The sequence below is a fragment of the Sebastes fasciatus genome, chromosome 3, assembly GCF_043250625.1.
Source record: "Sebastes fasciatus isolate fSebFas1 chromosome 3, fSebFas1.pri, whole genome shotgun sequence".
NCBI classification, from domain to species: domain Eukaryota; kingdom Metazoa; phylum Chordata; class Actinopteri; order Perciformes; family Sebastidae; genus Sebastes; species Sebastes fasciatus.
Genome location: NC_133797.1, coordinates 1,973,813 through 1,985,936, shown reverse-complemented (window position 1 = coordinate 1,985,936; position 12,124 = coordinate 1,973,813). Strand labels below are relative to the sequence as shown.

General features: G+C 43.2%; 1 protein-coding gene across 8 annotated transcripts in view; it reads right to left on the bottom strand.

Moving 5' to 3' along the window:
- rptor (regulatory associated protein of MTOR, complex 1) overlaps positions 1-12,124 on the bottom strand; it is a 270,013-nt gene that overhangs the window by 165,321 nt on the left and 92,568 nt on the right. For all 8 annotated transcript variants that reach the window (XM_074631008.1, XM_074631011.1, XM_074631009.1 and 5 more), the window contains 2 exons: positions 9,701-9,859; positions 6,950-7,096 (listed from right to left, as the gene is read on the bottom strand). In XM_074631008.1, coding sequence (XP_074487109.1) covers positions 6,950-7,096; positions 9,701-9,859 — 306 coding nt within the window. The remainder of the gene's footprint in view (positions 1-6,949; positions 7,097-9,700; positions 9,860-12,124) is intronic.

The following is a 12,124-nucleotide window of genomic DNA, read 5'->3' as shown; positions in this document are numbered from 1 at the left end:
TCATAAAAGTGATGTGACCTGATTCAAATGTTCAATCTGGTTTCCAGTTAAGCTAATCAAACTGGCTTGTGATGAGGCACTGTAGATATATGTAATGCCTCCCTACTCCTGTATATACTGCACAGCTCCCTGCTCTCTGCTAGTCCAATAACTCATTAGCTGACTCTATAATAAGTGGTGCAAAAAAAAGGCGGCAGCAGCTGAAGCTCAGATCTCAGTGTGAGACACTATGTATTTACAGAAGCGCTCTATAAGAAGCTCTGCAAACACATGAATAAATCATGATATTAAAAATACAGAAGAATAGTCATAATTAATGGGGGGTGGGGGGGTAACGTGTGTAACTGTATGTGTATTTTTTCAACATGCATATTTCATTTCTCTTTGAAATACTCGCAGGCGTGAGTGGGCGCCCGATTGTTGCCGTGCCGATGGATCTGTGCCAATCTCCTTGGAACATAATCTTCTCTCCCTCTCTAATGAGGAAGATGTCGGCTCGCTCGCCGAGGCAGACATCACAAACAAAGCGGCGTGCGTTTCTAAAGCCTCTCATTGTGTCGACCTGAGAAGAACATCGTCTCCCTGAAAGAAATCTGTGACGGCGCGCCGCAGTAATCCGAACGGTAAATACGACGACAACGCCAGCAGAGGCTGATTAATGCCAAACATCCACTGTAATTATCCCATTAGCATACTGTAATCTCGCAAATTACCATGAAAATCACCGTGACAGCTTTCTTTTCTCTCGCTGCCACTGGGGATATCTGGGTGCAACTTAAAGCTGGAGTAAGCAGATTGGAGCAAATATGATTTAAAAAAGAGGGTCATTACTAAACTGCATGTGATTATCATAAAGGGGAGACTCGTGGGTACCCATAGAACCCAGTTTTTATTCACATATCTGGAAGTCAGAGGTCAAATGACCCCTTTGAAAATGGCCATGATAGTTTTTCCTCGCCAAAATTTAGCGTAAGTTTGGAGCGTTATCTAGTATGACATGGTTGGTACCGATGGATTCTTTAGGTTTTCTAGTTTGATATGATACCAGTACCTAGCTTTAAAACTGAGCCTGCTAAGACCTAAAAATCGCAAGTAGCGTTAATGCATTAAAGAAATTAGTGGTATTACAATGTATTTGCGTTAACATGTTATTGCGTCAACTTTGACAGCCCTAATTTCTAGCCTTAAAGGGAAAGTTCACCCCAAAATCAGAACTACATATTTTTCCACCTACCTGTAGTGCTATCAATCTCGATTGTTTTGGTCTGAGTTGCTGTGTGTACGAGGTATCGGCCTTAGAGATGTCTGCCTTCTCTCCAATATAATGGTGCTAGATGATGCTCGGCTTGTGGTGGTCAAAACGGCAAAAAGAAAAAACTCCAGATAATCCACAGACCTTGTTGTGAGTAGTTTCATCTAGGTACTGTTTTCCTTCTACCACATAACCGTTTTTTATACGATACCTATACTTTTTGTTACGATTTTACTGATACCGATACTGATCATTTCTTAAAGCTGCAGGATTGGAGCAAATATAATTCAAAAAAGTTATTTTTATAAAACGGTCACATTATCATGACATGATGGTAATCTGAAAAAAATCCTGTTCCTCTGTGTCCTCCGGTGCTCCTAATGGCATCTGCAAGTTTTCACAGACCGGAGGAAAACGACCAATCAGAGCCGAGCTGGAGCCTTGCCCTCTCTGAGCAGCTGTCAATCACTCGCGACCTCCAATCAAACGGTCAAACTAGGCAGCGCTGATCAAACATGAATTAATATTCTGTTACTGTAATGCCTATTTCTTACGTAAACATTTTTCAAAAACATCTTATAGTGTACTGTTTAGCTGTAAAATAAGAAGCTATGGCAGCCATGTTGAGATCAGCTGAGGAAATACCAAGCACCGCCCACCAGCTGGAGCAAACGTTCTCATTTCACAGCTAAACAGTACACTACAAGATGAGAACATCATAGGAGAGAAATAGTCATTACAGTAACAGAATATTGATTCATATTTGATCAGCGCTGCCTAGTTTGACCATTCGACCGTTTGCGAGTGAATGACAGCTGCCTCTGTTGAATGAACAGCCAATAGGAATGCTCTCTCTCTGAAATGACCTGTGATTGGTCAAAGTCTCCCATCACAGACTAGATGTTCTAAAGTCTGAAAACAGAGCCATGAGGAGGAGCAGAAGTCTAGTTTTCTCTCAGAACACTTGAATTACAATATGCAGAAAGGTTATTATGGGATTTTTGCCCGATGATGCTAAAAACATTCTGCCTACTGCAGGTTTAAGTGCTGAGAATTCCTTCTTTTTATAAATTGACAGTAATTGATAAGACTAGTCCTACAGGGGGGGATTTCAGATGTAAAAACACGATCACAGAACGTCATGTACGTGCACACACGGCCCACCAACTCTAGTCGAGCAATACATTTTACAGCCGTGAATTAATAATTCATTAAAATGATAGAAGGAGCCGGTGGAGGCCTAATGTGAGCATCCTGGAAACGCCGGCAACACAATCATCTAACCCACAACATACACACACACAAGCTCTCTGGGTCCACTGTGTCCTAGCAGTGAGTGCTGCAGGGTACAGTACACACACACACACACACACACACACACACACACACACACACACACACACACACACACACACACACACACACACACACACACACACACACACACACACACACACACACACACACACACACACACACACACACACACACACACACACACATATCTTTCCGCCCTGCAGCTAATGCAGTGAGCATGTTTGCTGAGTGCACACAGGAAGTGATGAGATATTTAAAAGGAAGCAGGTGGCCTTATAATAGAGCACTCAGAGCAGACACCCACCCACACACACACACACACACACACACACACACACACACACTGACTGGACTGAAGGAGGAGGTTGATATGGTGCTGCGGAGGAGTGATAAAACACCTCCTCCTCCTTTCATATCATCCCTTCAGCCGTCTCCCCCATGCTCCGGTCTTCATCTGCATCGCTGCATCTCCAAATAATAGTCCCTGGTGAGATCAGGCCTGTCGTGCTATGGGAATCGTGTGCACCGTGCATGTGGGTCTATTTAACAATGGCTGACAAAGCGTGTGTGTGTCGTGTCGCGACAGAGGGATGCGGGTGCAGGAGGGCGTGGGCGAGGTGGGGGACTCCCCGCTTGGATCATCTCCTGCATGATTAAAAAGTCTCTGGAAGTCATCGACTCTCTCTCTGTCTTCCATTACCTCCCCCCATTATACGCTTCCTGTGTGGGGGGGGGGAGAAGAAGGGCGAGCACTCAGGTGGAAAAGTGAAATTGCTTATGGATGTTATGCAACTTCCCCTGCATTTAACCGGGGGACTTCCTCTGTTTATTTCCCTGCCAAAATGGTCCTACCTTTAAAGCTACTGGGAGGAACTTTTAACTGGTTATGAAAGAGTCTCATTTTAACACTGATGCCTCTATATGACCTACACCAGCAAACAAGACCATCAGTGAGAAGATTGGCTATTTCTATATAGTAGGGCTGTCAATGTTAACGCGATAATAACACGTTGACGCAAGTTCGTTTTAACAGCACTTATTTCTTTAACGCATTAACGCAACTTGTGATTTTTAGGCTGTAGCAGGTTCAATTTGGTGGAAAAATTCTACACTTACAGGCCTATGTTAACCACTATAAAGATACACTATAAGGAACCTCTGTACAATATACTGGCCTTGAAGGGTTAATGGCAAAACACTAGATAGACCGACTAGATAGTGAAGGAACAGCCATCGTGACACGAGACGTTGATCCTGTAATGCAATGAGATATCATGTTGTTTATTTGTATTAGACCAGAACAGGCCAGACTTATGTGAAACTGTTAGAGGGGCGTTAATCACTGCACTGATTGAGGTAGCCAACGGGGACAGTCATTCGGGTTACGATGTTTTTGATATAGCAATGTACCCGGAAATACAAACCACTTTGTTGAGCCTCTGCAGAGCTGCAAACTCAGATCTTTATGCAAATAAAGGGTCTTCTGCATCTACAACAGTTTTCTTCTCCTAAGTCTTGTATTTCACCCACACATCCTCCGCCATTTTAACCTGGACTTCCACTGCTATGCCGACGACACTCAGATTTACCTCAGCACAACCCACCCCTCTCCCACATCAACTCCTGCCTCTCTGCAATTAAGATCTGGATGCAACAGAATTTTCCTAAACTAAACAGTGACAAAACAGAACTCCTCCTCATCGGCTCCAAATCCACCCTCAGCAAAACCAGCAACCTCACTCACCATCGATGGCACCTCTGTTTCCCCCTCCCCCATGCACGCAACCTTGGCGTGATTCTTGACCCCACCCTCTCCCTCGAGCCCCACATCCGCCAACTTGTCAAAATATCCTTCTACCACCTACGCAACATTGCAAAGATCCGACCCTCATTTACACCCCCTGCTGCCGAGAAGCTCATCCACGCCTTCATCTCCTCCCGCCTTGATTACTGCAACTCTCTCCTCTACGGCATCAGCAACACCTCCATCAATAAACTCCAACTGGTCCAGAATGCAGCTGCCCGACTCCTCACCCACACCTAATCATGGCATCATATCACCCCAGTCCTCAAAGACCTCCACTGGCTCCCTGTCTCCCACCGGATCTCCTACAAAATCCTGACTCTCACCTACAAAGCCCTCCACCAACTTGCCCCCCCCCTACCTCTCTGACCTCCTCTCTCCCTACCAACCCAAACGGTCCCTCAGATCCACCTCAGCTGGTCTACTTTCCACCCCCAAGTCCAACCTCCGCAGCTTTGGGGACAGAGCATTCTCCAGGGCAGCTTCCAAGCTTTGGAACTCCCTCCCACAACTCATTAGACAGTCTGATTCCCTCCCCCTATTCCAGTCCCGCCTCAAAACCCACCTGTTCTCCTCTGCCTACTCCTAGCCCCCCCTCCCCGTACCCATTTGTCTGTGTGTATGAATGAGAGTGTGCCTGTGTGTGTCGTCTGTCTCTTGTTTGTCTCACACCGTTTCCCCCAATAATGTAAAGCGTCTTTGAGTTCTTTAAAAGCGCTATATAAGTTGAATTTATTGTTATTATTATTAGAAAAAAATGTGTGATTAATTACCATGCTGTCATGATTGGTTTAAGAAAGACCCAACAATCTTGGTTTCTGTGTGTCGGCTCCTGAGCGGTTCATAAGCCTACATGCCTCTCCGACCTGATTGTGGGATCATTTCTCTTCACTGTTATTTTCTTTAGGCCCACTATCCTCACTGCACAGCAGAAAAAAAAAGACTTGAACCAATCAGTCAGGTATCATATTCACCCCCTTTGGGCCATAAAAAATGTCCCTATGTCCGTTATTACTAGTAAATATTAGTAGATATATAACAAAAAGCATTGTCCAGGGTCTTTATTCTACATCATTTTACATCTCCATCATTGAGCACGGTATTAACTACAAATGTTCCAACTAATCGTCTCTGAACGTTGTCCTCTGACTGTCCAGCCAACCATTATCCACATCAGAGAAGAGAGGATTTGATTCTGAGTTTCCTTCAATATTACCATACACTAGGTGCAATGAGTTTAACAAGCAGTACCAAGCCGTAAGATGCCCTGGGTGTTGCCTCTCAGGCTACATGTAGTCTGCTCTACTTTATAGAGCGGTGCAGGGATGATGTGTTTTTGTAGGCTAACCAGGAAGTTAGCATCACCCTGTTTCCCTCGACAAACTCCCAATGGAATTTTTCCATTGGGTTTACTGCAGAAAATAAGCTCTGTGGTAAACAAACGTTTATGATACTTACACGTTTATGATACTTACACTTTTTCTTCCGTAACAAAATCTTCACAAATGAACACCACTTTTATGGTTTTAAGTGTACAATTGACAAATCTCCCTTTAAGATGTATTTTGAACAGATAAAAAATGTACGATTAATTTGCAATTAAATATTTTAATTGATTGACAGCCCTACAGTCAATATTACTGAATACAAAATGTGACTATGTAGCTGATCTACTTTGACAAATAACTAATAACTGAACAAACTCAAACTATATGGTGCAAAGGAACAATTAAAATAAGAGCAATGATTTTAGCCCTGACGGTGTGTCCCTGACGTGACCTCTGCAAACAGAAAAGAGAGAGACACTTGTGACGAGCTCTGTCAACCATTGCAGCAACTCAGCAGTTTAGCTGCTGCCTTCACCTTTCCTTTAACAGGTAGCACAGCAGCTCTTCTTTACTCTCGCTCTACCTCCCGTCTCTGCTCAGTACAGTTCATCCTGTACCTCTGTCTCTCTCTCTCTCACTCGTTTTCCAGCTAATCTACAGCCTGGCTGAAACTTCTCCATGAATAATTGAGATGAATGACAGCGCCATCTCATTAGGGATTCACATAACATGCCATAGCCGGGAGGGAGAAAGGGAGAGAAAACGTCATAAAAAGATGAAGCGGAGAAAGGGAGTGGGGCTGGTAGTGGTGTGTGTGTGTGTGTGTGTGTGTGTGTGTGTGTGTGTGTGTGTGTGTGTGTGTGTGTGTGTGTGTGTGTACTCCCGAGACTAAACCAAAACTCAATGATTTAGAGCCAGCTGCCCATTTGATTGGCTGAATCACAGCACTGAAGACATCCTGGAGTTTTTCAGAGAGGATTCCAGCGGAGAATCATGACACTAAATACAGTATATATGAGTGTGTGTGTGTGTGTGTGCGTGTGTGCGCAAATGACAAATCTCCCACTTTTCCATTAATAAATCATAGATACCAGCGGTTCATTTCACCCTGTGTGTTTGTATGACTCATCTAATCTTTTGGAAGTGTTTTTTTTCCCCAATTACAACCCTTCTAATAATCCATGGCTGCTGTGTTGTGACATCCCATAAAGCGGGAGTGTGTGTGTGTTTGTCAGTGCGGCTGCCCACCTCCAGCTCCTGCTCTCTCTGCAGGGCGAACTGTTTAAACGACTTGACGATGATTCCCGCGTTGGAGCAGTCGTAGACGAAAATGGACGGGCTCCCCATCCACGTCTGCAGGTCGTAGATGGACAGCGGGATGTACTGGGTGTAGTTCTGAAAGAGAAAAAGAGAGACGGGGCATCGTGTTATTGCTGAAAACTCACTTTTTATGGATTGTGTTTAATTATTAACTAGTCATCTGTTTGATGAAGTGTGCGAGGAGGAGAGGGGGAGAGAAACAGTTGAAAAGATAAAATTATAATGAGGGAGAGTGAGAGAGGATGAAACGGGAGGATGATGGGAACACAGAAAGAGGCAATGAGGAATAAATCCATAAAGTAGGGGTGGGGAAAAAAAATCGATTCACATGTGTCGCGATCTTTTTTTTATAATTTTGAAATCAATTTTGTTAATGCCAGAATTGATATATTTGCTTCATTTGAGTCTATGAGGAGGTAGAAGGAAGTGACCGCTTTTATTGTTGTAGTCTGAGTAACGTGACGTCAAAGCTGTTCCGTATCCGTCAACCAAAACAAACCGCAGCGTGCCGTAACGACAAAGCAGGAAACAGCGGAGGGTCCGCTTGGATACGACCTGCACCCTCCCATGTTAAATCCAGCGTGGTAAACACTACACATCCAGTAAAGGATGGAAACACTTTGGGTTTCACACATTGCAGGAAAAGCAGAGCTAGACATCACGGCTAAAGCTGCATGCTAACTCTGTACAGACAGGAAACGTTGTCGTATTGCGGTAACGTGCGGTCGAGCCGACTGCGCTCTCGTCTCCGTGGTCAAATGGGCCAATGCTACAACTGTAGAGCGCCCATATACTGACATTTATGTTCTCTGCATTCAAACGGCCCCGATGGAGCTGACCATGGATGGATAAAGAGAACGGAGCTGACGGGAGAGCTAGAGACCACCTTGGAGAAGTTAGAGGAAGTAGACACGTGGGACTACCACAGTGGTTAGCTAGCTAGCTAGCTAGCTAGCTATAGCATACTCATCGAGGACTTTAAGTGCTGCAGCAATTTCTGTCCACTTCTTTCTCAATGATTTTTGTTGTTAATTTCCACCAGGAGCAGGATGTGACATCATCTCAAAAGGAATCTAGTTGTAGTCTTGTAAATAGTGACCCTGCAAGATCCCCAGTCTTTGCAAAATATTATAGTCTGTCTTCAGTCTTTTAAAAGTCTTTTATAAGTCTCCTAGTGTATGGTAAGCATTGCTTTATTTGCATTTCACCTGCAAGTCCAATAGGATGGGTTTAATGTAAAGAAGTAATAATACTTTGTTTCAGTACTTAAGTATCTGTACTTTACTTTTTATATTTCTGTCAACTTCCACTTTTAGTCCAATACATTTCCTAAATAAAATGTCTTCTTTTACTCACATACGATACATTTCCGCTAAGCATCTTTGTTACTTGTTACTATTACAACCAAGCAGATTTGGTGAATCAGTGGTCCTAGTTACATCATTCACGTGATGGGCAAGTGCAAACACAGTGCTCTCAAAGTCCTAGTTAAGTTTCGATTTCTGCTCAAGTCCAGGCAGGCTGCATGTCAGATCATGCTACATGCTACATGCGACTACGAGGGAAGGAAAAACTGGATTTTGTTCTTTAAATCCTTTAAGTTGGGAAGACCTTATTTTTTTTCAAGTATAATGTAGCCTCCATTTTTAAGGTGGAGTACATGTTAAGAGGAATAAACTTCAATATATATAAAAAAAACAATTCTGACTTGCTTGCTTTTTTATTAAAAGCATTTACTTGTACTTGTACACTTGATTACATTTAATATCAGAACATTACTTTTGATACTTAAAGCTGCAGTAGGCAGAATATTTTTGGCATCATTGGGCAAAAATTCCATAATAACCTTTCAGCATATTGTAATTCAAGTGTTTTGAGAGATAACTAGACTTCTGCTCCTCCTCATGGCTCTGTTTTCAGGCTTTAGAACATCTAGCAGACGGGAGACTTTGACCAATCACAGGTCATTTCAGAGAGAGAGCATTCCTATTGGCTGTTCATTAAATGGAGGCAGCTGTCAATCACTCGTGAACTCCGATCAAACGGCCAAACTAGGCAGCGCTGATCAAATATGAATCAATATTCTGTTGCTGTAATGACTATTTCTCTCCTCAGATGTCAGAATCATCTTGTAGTGTACTTTTTAGCTGTAAAATTAGAAAGTTTGCTCCGGCTGGTCGGCGGTGCTTGGTATTACCTCAACTGATCTCAACATGGCTGCCAGGTCACAAACTTTCTCATTTTACAGCTAAACAGTACACTACAAGATGATTCTGAGAACATTTTATGTGAGAAATAGGCATTACAGTAACAGAATATTAATTCATATTTGATCTTGCAGATCCCGTTAGGAGCACCGGAGGACACCGGTAATTTTTCAGATTACCTGTCTCATGTACTACTGTCAGGATATAGTGACAATAGTGATAATAATAACTCTTTTGAATCATATTTTCTCCAATCCTACCTACTGCTGCATTAAGTTCAGTGAATATCAGATACTTAAAGACTTTTACTTAAGTAATAATCTAATAGGTGACTTTATTCAGAATTTCTTTTCTCACTTGCCTCTCAGGGCTTCAGTAGAGTTTATTCATTCACTGTGTGTGTGTGTGTGTGCGTGCGTGCGTGCGTGCGTGCGTGCGTGCGTGCGTGCGTGCGTGCGTGCGTGCGTGTTACCTTATTAAAGACCCAGATCTCTCCGTTGACGGTTGGCCGTGGCACCCCATGGCCGTTGTAGTGGAAGAGGACTCGCTCCTCTTTGGCGTTGCGTCTCAGTGACGTGCACAGCTTCTTCACCTCGTCCACCGTGGGGTCCAGACTCTGTTTGTAACGCGCCTGAAAAAGACAGGAAGGAAGATCGGAAGGTGTCAGCATGATCATTTTACATCTAAAACTAAACTTTACGGACACGTGACTACATGTGACGTAGTGTTCTCCATTCATCAACAACAATCGGACATTTTGCTCAAATAACATCTTGAAAATATGTATTGCAGATGGGGTTTAATAAAAACAAATCACACAACACATTAACACCTTCACCACTTATTATGCCTGCAAATAAGAGAAGAGGAGACAGAGCGTTACATCCCTGCTCATCATGTTAAATAATGTTTAAATGAATGGAACATATAGCAAAGCCTGCCATTGGGAAAGAGAGACGCGTGTCAGAACACATGAATGTTGTACATCTATGAGACACTAGGCTCATGGGGGGGGGGTCATCTCATGGTTTCTTTATGTTGCATTTGTCATAAGGCTTTGTATGAGAGAGGAACAGTTAGTGTGATCCAACAGTGTCTTACATAAACATGCTGCTTCATTTAATTACCTACATTTCTCTGGTCAACAACTAGAGAACAGGCAGGAGGGCAACGAAACACTCATGTCATGGTTTATACTTTAACAAAGAAAGCAGATTGGATTTTTCACATTATTTATACATTATCAAGTTGAAACTTACAGAATGACGTTAATGCTGGTGAAGTCAAAGCGTGAATTTTTCAGATATTTTGAACAAGATTAACATCTTCTTTGCCTGCATGTCGAGCTGTTTCCCTCACTCACCACTTTACCAAAGAACGCATATTGATAAGATGAGGAAGTCAGTTGTTCGTACCATTGCAACGTCAGCGCCCTGCAGCAGAGCTACGCTTCTGACAATTTGGACTGAGCGATCGACGTGAATAGAAATTAGAAAAATCCAGCGCAGATTTTGAGAGCAATCTCAAAATTGTTCATGTCATGTCTCCAAAATGGAGTCCAATAGACCCCAGACCATGGATCTATAAGAGGTTGTGTCCTGTGCTTTTGCTTTTGCGTGTTAGTAAATAGCCTACAGCTACATTCAATTCTGTTGATGTTACTAGCACTACTAGCTACTGGCCGATAACCGGATCAGAGACGTTAAAACATCCACCACGGTACAGGCTTACAGCATACAGCCCATGGATGTATTAGCAGATATTATTACACGGTTGTATTGAATACTTGATTCTGATTGGTCAATCACGGTGTTCTGCGGTCTGTAATTTCTTTATAGCAGACCGTTGCTATGGGCGTAGTTCTGATGTCGGACTCTGGCGGACCATTATGTGTCAAATTATTGATTTCTTCAGTAAGCCGTAGCCGTGTAATAAGCGTGATAATGTACAGCTAGCGGGTCATTGGTGTGAAAGAATCTCCTTCAGGTTCGATGAGTTTATCTCCAGCAGCGCCCTGTCGGGGATTCTTTCACAACAATGACTGGCTCGCTGTACATTATCCATTACATAAAAGTGATAAATTACAGCCAATATATTGATTAGTACAGCCGCATACAGCTAGCAGGAAGCTGGCAGAGCCGGATATGTCATATGAGCGTGCAGGGTGGTGCAGTCCTGTGGGTCTGATGCACGTTCATTATGGCGAGGAAAAAAACGCTGGATTCGACTGTTAGTTAATTTCACAACTTTTAGGACATCATTATTTAAATGAGGGATATTTAAGTGTTCCTAATGGGAAGTTGATTTACCTAAAAAAAAATGATCCTCTGATTTACAGACGTCTCGCTATGCATCCATGGCCACAGACTTATTGGTGTTTTCAGTCCAAAATGGCGGAAGCACTACCGCAGTGCCATCTAGCAGCTGTTGTCAAAAAGCACCGGATTTTCATCTCTTTGCTTATAGACTCTTTGCCTACGGTACTGTAGAAAAACGAGTATCGGCATAATTTCTGAATTTTGGCATGGACTTGGTACATGTATCGGTTCTGGTGACATCCCATAGTACTGTCTTTTCACCTGTAATCAGGGAAAGATGGTATAACAGGGCCTCATCAAAAAGCACTCTGAACAGGCCTACATCCCTTCTTCAGATGAGTGAAGAAGGGACGCAGATGCTTCTCTACAGGCAATTAACAACCCACCGTGCTCTGTGTCGTGTACAAAAAGAAGTGAGCGGGCCGAGTTGACCTCGACTTTGGATCAAGATGACAATAGAAAAGATCTAAGCCACTTTATCCTTCAATGAAACAGTTCTGACTGAAGTGGTCTTCCAGGACGGCACTGCCCCCATTCACAGGGCATGAAGGCTCACTAGATGGTTTGGTGAGTATGAA